Below are 15,925 nucleotides of genomic sequence, written 5' to 3'. Positions count from 1 at the left end.
TGGTATTCTTTTTGACTTCCAAGTTTGATCGGTTTTCCGAAATTCTGATGGCAATGTCTGAAACTTTGTATTTAATGTTTAATACAAATTGACATCTGCTTTTTTAATCTGCGATGGTTTAGCAGTAGCATTGTTGCCTCACAGCAAGAGGTTCTCCTGTTCGATTCTCTGCTGGAGTGTGGGGAGTGCCTTCTGTGTGGAGTCTGCATGTCCTCCCCATGGTTGGGTGGGCATTCGAAAGGCATACGTAAATGGGTGTGCCTTCGTTGAAGGTTGAACGTCGAGCTGCCACCTCGACGTTTGTGAAAGTCTACTGCCAATCATTAGTGGACTGGAGTGCCGCTGTGGTGACCCCTAACCGGGAAAAGCCGAAAGACAAACACCAACATCTGCTTTTTTATAGACATTTCATATTAACTGGCTTTGTATTATGACAGTATGGCGTACTGTCATTTTTGTAGTAGCATTATTTGGAGATGGGAGACTATTTGAAATAGGCTCTTCACAAATACTGGCACAGAAAACAGAATTTATATTATATATAAACAGAAAGACATTTAAAGATACTTTGCTTCAAACTGAAGTACCTTGTTATAAATATTGTTTAAATTCTTTTATGTTTCAGATGCTTGAAAAGTTATTGTGGCATTACAATAGTCTTTGAGCTAAGCTTTGATTGAATAATTGTACATCTACCCAAATGGTACTGCTTACACAACTTTCAACATCTATCAAATCTCATATGAAATATATAGAATCTCACTTTTAATAGTTATAACTTGTTATTGTTGTCCTATAAATTAAGCTGCAGCATGCGTAACTTCCTATGGAGATTGCAAATGAGTACAATTTCAGCCAAAGTTTCTCTCTTTCAGATCTTGATGTCAGAACCAGGGAAGTTGCTACAGAAGGTCAAAGTGTGGCTTCAAGAGTATTGGAACATCACAGACCTCATGGCAATCCTTGTCTTCTCTGTTGCCATGGTACTTAGATTGCAGGAACCGCCATTTATGAGCTACGGCCGTGTAATTTACTGTGTTAACATCATCTACTGGTACATACGCTTACTGGATATCTTTGGTGTTAATAAATATCTTGGTCCTTATGTTATGATGATTGGGAAAATGGTAAGAAAATATTTTTATCCTAACATTTGCAGAATTCAGTGTTTTTCTCCTTATACTATTTATGCAGTATTACAGACAATGAAAAGTGTATACACATTTGTTAAATCAGGTTTTCTTTACCTTATTGGTTTTGAAAGGCACTTACAGCATCTGAAAAAAAAAATCTGTCACAAAGTCAAAATATGTTAGAAGTTTGAAGAATAAATAAATAAACAAAACTCCCCCAGACTAATGACTAATAAGTAAATAAATAAATAAATGATGGCTGATGGCTAGAGCACCATATAAGAATGCATTAGGTGTGATGATTGAAAGAGAAGGGGAGTGATTCCTTTATGCCCCTCAGGCTAGTAGCTCAGGATATTACTTTAAAATCTCAGAGTAGACATTAACATGTACCTATTTCTATTGTTATCTACTAATTCATAACCTGCAGGACATGGAAGCATTTGTGATATTTTGCAAGGGTTTTTTTTTGGGGAGTTTCAACAATTTATTTCCTTGACAGACCAAGATTCATCAAATTAACCTCTAGCTTCCCATGTTCTCTTTCTCAGCGGATTCTTAACCTTGCAGCTTTCATCATAACTGAACAAATAAAGGAGACAATGACCAAACTAAAAATGGTCAGTGTCACCAAGGCCTGATGACTACCTCAGAACCTTATGCACATTTATGCCTATGGCTGTAAAAATTTTGGGTTCATTAGTTATGATCTCATAACAAGAAGTTTTAGGCCTCTCTTCTGGCATTATGCAAGGGTATTCTACATTGTAACCATTAGGAATATTTTTCTTAAATATTAACCATCTTCCTCATATTTTACTTCAGCTCAAACTAAATGTTTACTCATGAAAATAATCAGCCAGACAATGTAATGTACATTGTATTGTAACAACATCATACAAAATTCTCCTGTCATACTGCCATAATTAAAAAAATGATTACCACTCCCCAGGTTAATTATTTCTCCACTTTTATTTACTTTTTCTCATCAGATCTTCTAACGTCCTTATCTTAAATTTTAGATTAAAAACTTACTATTGTTTGCTTTTATTTTCTCATTTTGTACTGTGATTGTACTGTTCTTCCGATTGTATTATATTTACTGCTACTTGTTGGTGGTGTATTACTGTGGAGCTTTCTCCCTGGGCCTCCACTATAAACAGGACCTTGCATTGTATTGCTGTTTGTTACTGTAATGTAATGTTTTTGGGAATGGACCCCATTCCTAAGTCAAAGTATGATTAAAGTTCATGAAATTAATATTGTTTCACTCTTTGATGTCATCCAAAAGTGCTCTTCGCAGCACATGCAATGTGTCCAGTAATAACTCCTTCTGCAATTTGTATGGAGTTACATGTATTGGTAGCATATCTAAATATGATTGTAGACTCTTTTTTATAAGCTCCATTGCCCCTACTACTATTTTAACTATCTGGTATCTTTCTTCCACATTGCTCTCATTTCTGCTTGTACATCCTGATATTTTATGACTTTGTGTCACTCTGTACACAGGACACTGTAGTCACTGTGTGTGGCAATTTCAAAAGTTAATGCTACTTTTGTCTTCTTTTCTTGAACCACTATATCAGGTTTCTAGCATCTTTCTTTTGAACTGTTGGCAATGGATGATCCCATGTGACGTAGAATTCATCATTTTCTATTATGCTTTGTGGCTCATGTTTTCAATTTTTTTTCAGCCATTTCAGTACCATAATGTTTGCTCAATCCCCAGTGCAGCAGTCTCACCACATTATTATGCCATTCAGTATACAGTCCTTCTGCTATTAGTATGTATGCAACCAGCGATGAGGTGTGCAACTGTTTCCAATTCTGTTTTGCAAAACCTACATTTGTCTGTTTTTCCCACATGTTCAATGGACTTTGTAAAGCAATGTGTACATAGCCCACTGTCTTGTGCCACCAATATTAACCTTTCATCTCTTGGTTTGAATTCACCTCTCCTTAACCATGCCTGTATTCGTTCCTGATCAACATGAGGTTTTTCCATAAGTTTTCTATACTTGCAACTATATTTATGCATTTTCCACATTTCTTGCCTTCTCATCTGGAGGGTCTATATCATATGAGCGAATTGCACAAATTGCGAACGCTCATAATATCGAATGTACCGGACCTCAAAGTGCTTTTTCTGAGATCGGGGTACAGTAAAGAATGAGATATTTGCCCTTTCCTCACTGTGGTGCGATCTCGGAGTTGGAATATATATTTAGAGGGGGGGGTTCAGCTCCCCACAGTAGGAAGTTTGAGGTCTGGTACGTTTGATATTATGAGCGTACGCAATTTGTGAGATTTGCTCATATGATATAGACCCTCATCTGGTCCTTCACCTTATATTCTTTCTTTTGTTTTTAGGCACATTCAGTTGCTGCCTGCTTTCTATCAACTTGTGATTTGATTTCGATTCCTTCTTGATGCCGATATGCTTCTAATAGATTAAGCAGAGAAGTCATCTTAGATTTATTCTCCTCATGTTTCAAAACTTGCACTGTGTTTGGGTCTTGTGAGGTCAGCAGATACATGTGGAGTCCCACAATTGCAGATCTGTACATGCAATTAATTTCAAGGAGGCCCATCCCTCCTTCAGAATGGGACATATATAATCTTAGTATGCATTGACTTTCATAAATCATTTGGTGAGCATGAAGTATTCTTCTTGTTTTCCTATCTAATCTATCCAACATGTTTTGGGGCCAGTCAATCATTCCAAAACTGTAAGTTAGGACAGGAAGAGCTTGGATTTTGTTCCTAGATGTCAGTGCTGCTTTCAGGATTAATTTAAGTCTTCTGAAATATTCCTTACTAAGTTTTATTCACATTTGTTTGTGTTTTATTGTTGATCCTTCATCAGTTCCCAAGTATTTATACGCTCCTTCTTGCTCAAGTTCTTTTATATCACATTCTTATCCCAAACTGATGTTTTCCTGGTGTTGCAGCTTTCTTGCTTTAAATGTTGCTTTTACACATTTATCAAGAGAAAATGACATTCTTATATCATTTGAAAAAGTTTGACAACTTGCAGTTGTGCTTTCAGTTCCTCATTGGATGAGTTATACAGTTTTAAATCATCGACAAAGAGATGATGGGAAGTCTTTACACTTTATTCTTTTCTAGGGGCCAAATTATAGCCATCGCCTAAGCTGTTAAATAGACAGCTTTATGGGTTAAGGGCAAGGAAGAATCACAGCGGTGACAAAGAGTCACCCTGGAATATCCCCTTTTAAATTTTTATCCCTGGGATAATAATTTGTCCTTCATCATGGCTTAATTGCAAAGCAGTCTGCCACTGTTTCATGGTCACTGTAATGTAGTCGATCAGTGTAGGATGTATCTCATCCATTTTTAAACACTCTTTTATCCATGGATGTGGGATATTATCAAATGCTTTTTTGTAGACAATCCATGCCATACTTAGATTCTTCCCCTTTTTACAGTTCTCCGCTATGACTTAAACAGCAAATGATCCTTTATTCCATATGACTTTCTTTTATTGCCTTTTTGTTCTACTGCCATAATTGAGTTTTATTCTAAATGATAAACTCTGCCAGCATCAATTCCAGTGTATAGTTTATATGTTGTCAGAAGGCAAGTTATTGGTTTATAAATTTTAGGGTAGCTTGCAGGTTCACTCTTAAATAGGACCATTGTTTTTCCTGTTGTTAGCCAAGTTAGTGTCTGTTCAGGGTGTGCATATAAATAGTTCTCACTCATGGCTAAATCTTCATGCAAAGATGTTAATCCTTTTAAGCAGAAGTTAGGTACTGCATCTGGGCCTGGGCTTTTCCAATTTGAGGCTTTTCTTAACTTTGTTTCAATCTCTCTGGCTGTTACTTAATCCTATTTCATATCCTGGACCTTTAAACTTCTTATTCTTTCTTTTATTTCTTCTATCCATTTATCATCCTTCTTATGTTCCACAGGATCTTCATAGATACTTCTCCAGAGTTTATCTATTTCTTCTTTTTTTGGTGGTCTTTCACCTTCTATGTGAACAACATGATGTATCACTACAGAGATGCAAGGTTGGTGCAGTATACAGACAACTCTGCCCTGCTTTGCTCCGCTACTACATTAGCTGAAATGATAAAAACATCATAGTTTCTTTTTGAATCCAGTTTTCCCTTAAATGTGAGCAACAACAAATCTGTGCTGTTTCTAAAAGTTGCCATGAACATTGTTTTGAACATTCTCTAAGAATATCTTTGTTTAAAAAACTTATTTTAGATTTTATACCATCCACTAATACTTTATTTTTATTCTTGATAATCTTCTAAACTATTACCTAAAGTATCGATATTATTTCTAAATCTAATCAGAAATTGTAAATGTTTTTCATATTTAGGTCATTCATGATTAATTGTATTAGTCTGTCAACTACTAGGTGTACATACCCTCCTAACATGCTTTAAACATCCAGTGTATTAAACAATTGAACTCACTCTTACCAAGAAAGTAATACGTCCATCGAAAGATGTTCACAACATGCCGTACACAGAAACTTCACTTTGGGACACTCTTTGAAGATAGCTGTCTGGAATTTAGGCAACACATTAATATAGTCATACTGAGGCCTGCACACCGACTCTGTGTTATCCAAAAATGCTGAGCTGTATTGCCTTTAGCAATTTGATACACCCATAATATTCTCAGGTATTCAAACACTAACTTTGTTCAAGTACCACATTCTTATAATAGATGTGGAAAATCTTCCTTCACTGTTACCAGTGAGATGATGGAATAAGCTCCCTATATCCATGAGAAAGTTATACCATACAGATTGTTTTAGGCATGCTCTGAAATCAAACCTGCATACAAACAGGATATGAACAATGGCAGCATATAATAGGTTTCTTCTTCTCTCAACAAATTTTGTGGGTAATGCAATTATAAATGTTAGCACTATAATACTGATCAGACAACTACCTGCATTTCTCTCTTTTTATTTTATTTTTATTAATTTATTTTATTTTATTTTGCTGACCAGGATAGGCCCACTAGGCCTGTGGTCTTTTTCAGGGAAGACCCAAGGTGGTATTTCTACAACTAGGGGAAATTTGGCCAGTGCATCAGGAAACTTACCTTACTATTTTACAACATGTCCCTAGACTCACACACCAACTTCCTAATCACCCTGGAATCTATCATGGTCCAACCGAATACTCTCATACTGGGTGACTTCAACTACCCTTCCATCAACTGGGAAAACTATTCAAATACCAATGTACAGGCCCAATGCTTTCTGGAATTTATCAATTCCAGTGCCCTGTACCAGCTCATTCTGATCCCCACTAGAGGAAGCAACATCCTCGACCTGGTTATCACCAACATGGGAGACTGTTGCTTCACACCTATAGTCAGTTCCTCCCTGGTTAAATCTGACCACAAACTGATCACCATATAAATCTCCATCTCACCGACACCCCCCGCTAAGGTAACCACCCTGAAAAACTTCTCTAATGCCAATGTTGGGCTCCTAAAAGCAGAGGTGGCTAACTTCTCAGCACCCATGCCAATGGAAAATAGCTGCATGACTGCCAAATCATACACCAATGCACTGTATGAGCATGTACACAAATGCATGGACCTTGCTATACCAAATAGAAATAAGACGCTCTGCTCCAAAAAAAAGGAAGCTAATCTGGTGGTCCCCAGCCATCAATAAACTCTACAACAGCAGGAAGAAACTGTTGCAGAAAAAGATGAATTCACAAGACTGGAAAACCTCCCTTATCAGTCTCAACAAAAAGCTGAGATCACTTATCAACTCCTCTAAAGCCAGCTATGAAGGCAGAATTGCGGCTGACACCAAAAACAACCACAAAGCCTTCTATAGCTATATCAAAAACCTTAAAGGCAATACCCAGATTTGCTCTGAGTTATTGCCCAGTGGCACCTCCTATACTGAGACAACAGATGTAGCCAACATACTGGCCGACAGATTCAGTGCCAACTTTACCCTCTCTCCCCTCCAAGGGCCCTATCACAATAACAGATGAAAGTCTGGTACCCACCATTTCTGTGGCACAGGTAAAAGCTGCATTGTCCAAAGCCAAGAATACAGCATCCATGGGACCAGACAATATATCCCTGGCTGCATCCTACATGAGCTGCAAAACAAACTGGCACCCCATCTGTGTGCCCTGTTCAATCACAGCCTTACCTCAGGCTATGTCCCTAAAGAATGGCACACTGCTCCAGTCATCCCACTCCATAAAGGGGGAGTAACTACAGACCCTGGAACTATCTCCCCATTAGCCTGACAAGCCTGGTATGCAAAGCTATGGAGAGCATCATCATGGACCTGCTTAACAAAGATATAGGCAATCTCCAAACTATTGACCCCACACAGTTTGCCTTTGTCAAGGGGAGATCCTGTCTGCTGAACCTGGTTGACTTCTTTAAGGCAGTCACCAAGGCTGTGGATGAGGGTAAGGCAGTGCATACAGCCTACCTTGACCTGGCCAAGGCCATTGATACCATTCCCCACTCAGGTAATATTTGATAAACTCATCAAACTAGGCATCAATCTTTACATCACTAGGTGGGTTGCAAATTGGCTCACAGACAGGACCCACAGAGTGAAAGTTGTGGATTCCAAGTCAGACTGTCGATCAGTCATGAGTGGAGTCCCACAGGGCTTGGTCCTGGGCTCTTTCCTGTTACAGTGTTATTGGATAGGTGTATAACTGCCATGCTGACTGAGAAGGAACTGCTTCAACTAGTTAACTGTAAACTGTGTTTTCTTCTTTTTTCTGTCATTTTGACCTATGTTGTACCTACCTCTATACTATTTTGGCATCTTGCCTGTACATTTTGAACTAGGTTGCACACGTGAACATGTCCAATACTTTGATTTAACAGCAGGGGTAGGTTTTATGTAACTTTTCCAAAAAAAGCATATGATTTCTCACTTTGCTATAATGACAGTAAATACTTTGAAGTGACAGTTTAAACTGTACCACATCAATGAGCATGGAAGGTTAACTACCATCTATTAAAACATACAACAGAGACTATTAGTGACAGTGTTAATGGAAAGGAGTACAACTGCCATGCTGTCTGAGAAGGTATTGCTTCAGCTAGTTAACTATAAAATTGTACCCACTGGATATTCTGTTTCTCAGATCATATGTACTGCATATGCAGACCAAACTAACTAGGAAACTACAATTTCCTAGTGGTTTTATTTAGAATAATTTAAAGTCACTCTGTCATTATGCCTCAAAACTCTTAGCAGATTGCTGCTCTTGTAGAGATGTTTGGCTACTGCATACAGTGGTTATTTCAAATTGAGCAGTAATGGAAATGCATACAAAAATGCACCAACCCATGCATAACTGTCCACATCTATTAACATCCAAACATTGTTATAAGTACAGATATACAGCAATGTAAGATAAGGAGCCGATAATGCAGTCATCGTCATCTTCTTTCAGCTGTTCCCGTTAGGGGTCGCCACAGTGAATCATCTGTTTCCATTTCTTCCTGTGCTCTGCATTTTGCTCTGTCACACCAACCATCTGCAAGTCCTCTCTCACCACATCCATAAACCTTATCTTATGCCTTCCTCTTTTCCTGTTACCTGGTAGCTTCATCCTTAGCATCTTTTTCCCAATATACTCAGCATCCCTCCTCAGCACATGTCCAAACCAAAGTAATCTTGCCTCTCTGGCTTTGTCTCCAAACCTTCCAACCCGGGCTGACCCTCTAATATACTTATTCCTAATCCTGTCCACCCTCATCACACCCAGTGCAAATCTTAGCATCTTTAACTCTGCCACATCCAGCTCTAACTCCTGCCTTTTTGTCAGTGCCACTGTCTCCAACCCATATAACAGAGCTGGTCTCACTACCCTCTTGTAGACCTTCCCTTTCACTCTTACTGGTACTCGTCTGTCACAAATCACTCCTGACACTCTTCTCCACCCACTCCATCCTGCCTGTCCTCTCTTCTTCACCTCTCTTCCACACTCACCATTACTCTGAACTATTGATCCCAAGTATTTAAACTCATCCACATTTGCCACCTCTACTCCTTGCATCCTCACCATTCCTCTATCCTCCCTCTCATTCACATACATATATTCTGTCTTAGTCCTGCTGACCTTCATTCCTCTTCTCTCTAGAGCATATCTCCATCTCACCAGGGTCTCCTCCACCTGTTCCCTACTCTCACTACAGATCACAATGTCATCTGCAAACATCATAGTCCATGGGGACTCCTGTCTGATCATGTCTGTCAACCTGTCCATCACTATTGCAAATAAGAAAGTGCTCAGAGCTGATCCTTGATGTAATCCCACCTCCACCTTAAACGCATCTGTCACTCCCACCGCAGACCTCACTGCTGTCACACTACCCTCGTACATATCCTGTACCACTCTTACATACTTCTCTGACACTCCCAACTTCCTCATACAATACCACAACTCCTCTCTAGGCACCCTGTCATATGCTTTCTCTAAGTCTACAAAAATACAATGCAACTCCTTCTGACCTTCTCTGTACTTCTCCATCTACACTCTCAGAGCAAACATCGCATCTGTAGTGCTCTTTCCCGGCATGAAGCCATACATTCCTTCTTAACCTAGCTTCCACTACTCTTTCCCATAACGTCATGCTGTGACTGATCAATTTAATCCCTCTGTAGTTACTACAGCTCTGCACATCACCCTTATTCTTTAAAATCAGTACCAAAACACTTCTTCTCCACTCCTCAGGCATCCTCTCACTTTCCAAAATTTCATTAAACAATCTGGTTAAAAACTCCACTGCCATTTCACCTAAATACCTCTATGCTTCCACAGGTATGTCATCTGGACCAACAGCCTTTCCATTCTTCATCCTCTTCACAGGTATCCTTACTTCCTCCTTGCTAATCCATTGCACTTCATGATTCACTATCCCCACATCATCCAACCTTCACTCCCTCTCATTCTCTTCATTCATCAACCCCTCAAAGTACTCTTTCCATCTGCTCAACAAACTCTCCTCGCTTGTAAGTATGTTTTCCTCATTATCCTTTATCACCTTTACCTGCTGCACATCTTTCCTAGCTCAGTCCCTCTGTCTAGCCAATTGGTACAGGTCATTTTCTCCCTCCTTCGTGTCCAACCTTTCATACAACTCTACATATGCCTTATCCTTAGCCTTCGCCACCTCTGTCTTTGCCATGCACCTCATCTCCTTATACTCCTGTCTACTTTCTTCATCTCTCTGACAATCTCACTTCTTCTTTGCCAACCTCTTTCTCTGTATACTCTACTGTACTTCCTTATTCCACCACCATGTTTCCTTGTCGTCCTTCCTCTGTCCAGATGTCATACCAAGCACCTTTCTAGCCGTCTCCCTTACTAGCTCTGCTGTAGTTACCCAGCTATTTGGTAACTCTTCACTGCCATCCAGTGCCTGTCTTAACTCTTCCCTGAACTCCACCTCACAATTACCCTTTTTCAATTTCCACCATTTGAGCCTTAGTGCTGCCCTTACACTCCACCTCTTCTTGATCACCAACGTCATCTTACAAACCACCATCCTATGCTGCCTAACTACACTTTCCCCAGTCACCACTTTGCAGTCTCCAATCTCCTTCAAACTGGCCCTCCTACATAAGATATAATCCACCTGTGTGCATCTTCCTCCACTCTTGTGCAGTATTACTTTTAAATATGCCATGCATTTTTCTTTTTAATATGAATGAATATTTGTAGCCAGTGTTGCATTGCAGAAAATTATTATAGTAACAAATAAAACAGATTCAAGTATAGTTGACAACAGAAAGCATTTAACAAATATCACTACAGTTGATTTAAGACCATAAGCAGAATTCCACCATGCTGCCTGAGGAAAATGTCACCTCATAATTTTGTTAATAAATACGCAGTACCACCAGTACACATCTGTAGAAAAAAATAGCTATATTTTCATTATGTACACAAGAGAAAAACAATGCATAAACATGCATACTACACCTCCGGCCAAAATAAATAAAAGGTGCATCATTGCATATGTTGCTAGCCTGTAGACAAAAGTTCTAACAACTGCTGACATTTGCTGCAAGTCTCCAGGAATCACCTGAACAAAGTTAGTCCATTTTCAACAGGTAAGGCTCTTTATATCTGTCCATGCATAGCTGTAATTTCTTCATTAGATGTTTGACTAAAAGACATGATGATGCCACATTGATTGATCTTGTTGAGAGCAGTTCAGGGAACTATTTAAGCTTATGCAAGAGTGAAAGACTGTTATACAATTAAAGATGCCTAGTATGTCAAATTAACCTTCAGCTGTATAGCTTGACAAATAGGAGTACTGTGATACACGAACATTTTCATTGAGTATGATAGGTCACAACTCTAAGCTGTTCCTCATGTTTTTCTGCATCATTTTGAGCAACTTCTTTTTTATTTTGAAATAAATAGTGGAGACAATCGTCATCAAATAGCACTTGATCTTAAAGAGGTTTTCTTCAAGAAAGTGGAATTTATGAAGTTAATATATCATTTGTAAATCTTTATATTGAACAAGATTAGTATTTAAAACACATGCCTCATTTTGGCTCGGTCCTTGATTCTTGAAGTAACAGATTTAGAACTGCAAGGATATCTTCTTAGGATATGCAGACCTATATGGTTGGTACTTTTGTGTTTTTAATGAGAAAAACCAACAAAAACATGCTACGGATGATTTTATTTTCACAACATCAGAGTCAAGTTGTAAGGAGTTACAATGATGAATTTTGAAGTTATTTTAAAGGATTATCACCTTCTTGTTTTTCAACAGGACACTCTTGGGAAGTTGTTTTTGTGAAAAAGCTTGAAAGTATCAAATTTCCTGAGTGTGTGTGTGTGTGTGTGTGTGTGTGTGTGTGTGTGTGTGTGTGTGTGTGTGTGTGTATGTCTGCCTGGGTTGTGACAGTAGAGAAGTTAGTTGGAAGATAGGTAGGGTAGGGATGTGTGTGTGTGTGTGTGTGTGTGTGTGTGTGTGTGTGTGTGTGTGTGTGTGTGTGTGTGTGTGTGTGTGTGTGTGTGTGCGTGTGTGTGTGTGCATGTGTGTGCGTGTGTGCATGTGTGTGTGTGTGTGTGTGTGTGTGTGTGTGTGTGTGTGTGTGTGTGTGTGTGTGTGTGTGTGTGTGTGTGTGTGCGCACTTCTATGTGGTGGAGTGGATTGAATGGGAGGGGGTGCCTGTGCCAATGCAATGCATGAGCCACCAGAGGTGCTTACCACAAGAAAGTGCTGAGTTGTACTAGCGGTAAACACTGGCAATTCAGTGGCATGCAAATTTCCTGATAATGAGGACTTTCCCCATTTAGGCTAACATGTCTCTGCCTCACATTTTCCATGATCATAGAAACAGTCCCTTTTGGCCGCAACTTTTACTGCACATAGTGGATTTTTTTCTGAATCTCATTAAATGTTTTCTTGCTTCTTCTGAATACAGCACATGCTTATGAAGCCATATACAAAATATCTTGTTAAGAAATAAAAAGAAAATAACTGAAATCCTCCAGTGTTGATTCATTAGAGTATTAATAAAATCAAAATATCTGTAAGTCATTGCATCTGGTTAAAGATATGATTTGTTCTTTAGAATCTCACAGTTCATTAAGAAATTACCCATTCAGGGAATTTGAAAAAAGGTCAGCCTGGCAGCCAGATTTACTCACTGGTTAAACTGAAAGATGTTATAACCTATGTTTCTGTTGTGTACTGGGGATGACAGCCAGTTTTTTTTTTGTGGGACAACCATCATTTATTTATCATTTTGCCCTGTAAGTATACAAGACATTAATTTCAAAAATATTTTTCAAAAATGCAAATTATTCAAAGTGATATGAAAGTGGAACAGTAAAGAACTGTATAGACAGCATGTCTCAACTATGTTCTCAAAACATACTGAAACAAATGTTGCTTCACATTTGTTCTGACTTTGGTCACTACCAAATAGTCTACATATGGTACTACATTAGTTTACACATTATTATATATGTGGTAGTACATTGCTTTACATATTGATATACATATGGTAATACATTAGTTTATACATTATACATTAGTATACATATGGTAGTACATAAGTTTATATATATATATATATATATATATATATATATATATATATATATATATATATATTGGTATATATAAATATATATATATAAATATATGTATATATATATATATATATATATATATATATGTTCTTCTTTCGGCTTTTCCCGGTTAGGGGTCGCCACAGCGGAACTCTGATCCACTAATGATTGGCAGTAGATTTTTATGGTGCTGAGGTGCCAGCCCAACGCCCACCCTTCAACGAAGGCACGCCCATTCATGCATGTCTTTTGAACTCCACTCGACCGTGGGAGGACATGCAGACTCCACACAGAAGGTGCTCCAGCCAAGAATCGAACGGGAGAACACCTTGCTGTGAGGCGACAATACTACCGCTACACACCGCTGCTATATATATATATATATATATATATATATATATATATATATATATATATATATATACACATTAGTTGATACATTAGTATGCATGTGGTAGTACATAGGGTACTACATTAGTTTACATATTTGCACACACATGGTAGTATATTAGCAGTACATTAGTTTACACATTAGTATACACATGGCACCTTGTTAGTTTACACATTAGTAAGCACATGGTAGTACATTATTTTGGAGATTGGTATACATATGGTACTACATAACTTTACACATTAGTATACACATGGTAGTACATTAGTTTACACATTAGTACACATATGGTAGTACATTAGTTAACATATTACTATAAACATGGTACTACATTAGTTTGCACATCAGTATACATATGGTAGTACATTAGTTTACACATTAGTATACATATGGTAGCACAGCAGCGTACACATTAGTATATGCACGGTTGCACATTATACACACATACATATGGTACTACATTAGTTTACACATTAGTATACACATGGTAGTACATTACTTTACACATTAGTATACACATGGTAGTACATTAGTTTACATTTTGGTATACATATGGTACTACATTAGTTTGCACATTAATATACACATGGTAGTAGATTAGGTTACACATTAGTACACAGATAGTAGTGCATTAGTTTACACATTATTATAAACATGGTACTACATTAGTTTGCATATTAGTATACACATGGTAGTACATTAGTTTACACATTAGTACACATATGGTAGTACATTAGTTAACATATTACTATAAACATGGTACTACATTAGTTTGCACATCAGTATACATATGGTAGTACATTAGTTTACACATTAGTATACATATGGTAGTACATCAGCTTACACATTAGTACATGTATGACTGTACATTATACACAAATATATATGGCACTACTTTAGTTTATACATTAGTATACACATAGTAGTACATTAACATTAGTTTACTCATTAGTATACACAAGGTAGTACATTACTTTATATATTAGTATACATATGTTAGTACATTTGTTTATACATTACTATACACATGGTATTACATTAGTTTGCACATTACTATACACATGGTACCAAATTAGTTTGCACATTAGTATACACATGGTAGTACATTACTTTACAGATTAGTATACACATGGTAGTACATTAGTTTACATATCGGTATACATATGGTACTATGTTAGTTTGCACATTAGTATGCACATGGTAGTAGATTAGTTTACACATTAGTACACATATGGTAGTTCATTAGTGTACACTTTAGTATACACATAGTAGTACATTACTTTACACATTCGTATACAAATGGTAGTACATCAGCTTATACATTAGTACATGCATGATTGTACATTATAGACGCATATATATATGGTACTACATTACTTTACACATTAGTATATATATGGTAGTACATTAGTTTACATATTGGTATGGATATGGTACTACATTAGTTTGCACATTAGTATACACATGGTAGTACATTAGTTTACATATTGGTATGCATATGGTACTACATTAGTTTGCACATTAGTATACACATGGTATTACATTAGTTTACATAATAGTGGAGATATGGTAGTACTTAATTATTTGCCCTCCAGCCACTTGATCCCATCCTAATAAGGCAGAGTGATGACACTCATTATGATAGACACTCCAAAGTAGGAGATGAAAGGGATTTTCAAGTTAAAGCTGATGTACATAACTGTTGCTGCTGCTTTAATCCATGACAGTTAATGATGAAAGAAGGAGTCAAAATCACACAGAGAAATACTGAATGCCACAATATTGAGTTACAAGATGAAACCAACTTCTTATCTCTTTTGAACAGTTATCTTCAGCTTAATGATCAATATGTAGGAATGTCGAGAAAACTTTCTCCAGCACAAAGGAAATTACTTTTTGTTTCAGTCCATAAATCACTTTTAGGTGAAACCTAAACAATCAGACCTGTTTGATCAAATACACAATCTCAGACACATTTATGTAACTCACCCTAAGATTGCATGACCTCAGTGAGGTTCTATTATGTGAGACTTTAGGGACTTGCTCCATGTAAAAAAATGTTGTCGATCATCAGTTTAACTGAAAGGTTTTATTGTCCAGTTTTGCTTAAAAGTTATTTGGAGACATATGCCTTATTCCTGAAAATATTTTATGTATCTTCTTAGATGTGAAAACTTACAAATGAAGCATTCTGCAGATAAACAGCTGCCAACTTAGGGTAGAAGATTTCAGAGCAAGAGAAATTAGAACCAGCCCTCATTCATCCCCTGAACAAGAATGGCATGTAAAAC

At 37.5% G+C, this 15,925-nt stretch overlaps 1 protein-coding gene across 6 annotated transcripts in view; it reads left to right on the top strand.

Annotated features, from left to right (window-relative positions):
* The window catches only part of TRPM3 (transient receptor potential cation channel subfamily M member 3), a 2,946,644-nt gene that overhangs the window by 2,748,625 nt on the left and 182,094 nt on the right, over positions 1-15,925 (top strand). For all 6 annotated transcript variants that reach the window (XM_044064372.1, XM_044064373.1, XM_044064374.1 and 3 more), the window contains one exon: positions 876-1,127. In XM_044064372.1, coding sequence (XP_043920307.1) covers positions 876-1,127 — 252 coding nt within the window. The remainder of the gene's footprint in view (positions 1-875; positions 1,128-15,925) is intronic.

The sequence above is a fragment of the Protopterus annectens genome, chromosome 2.part2 (genome assembly GCF_019279795.1).
Source record: "Protopterus annectens isolate FY-2018-M chromosome 2.part2, PAN1.0, whole genome shotgun sequence".
NCBI lineage: Eukaryota > Metazoa > Chordata > Ceratodontiformes > Protopteridae > Protopterus > Protopterus annectens.
The sequence above is the reverse complement of the archived record's forward strand: the minus strand, read 5'-3'. Positions and strand labels throughout refer to the sequence as shown.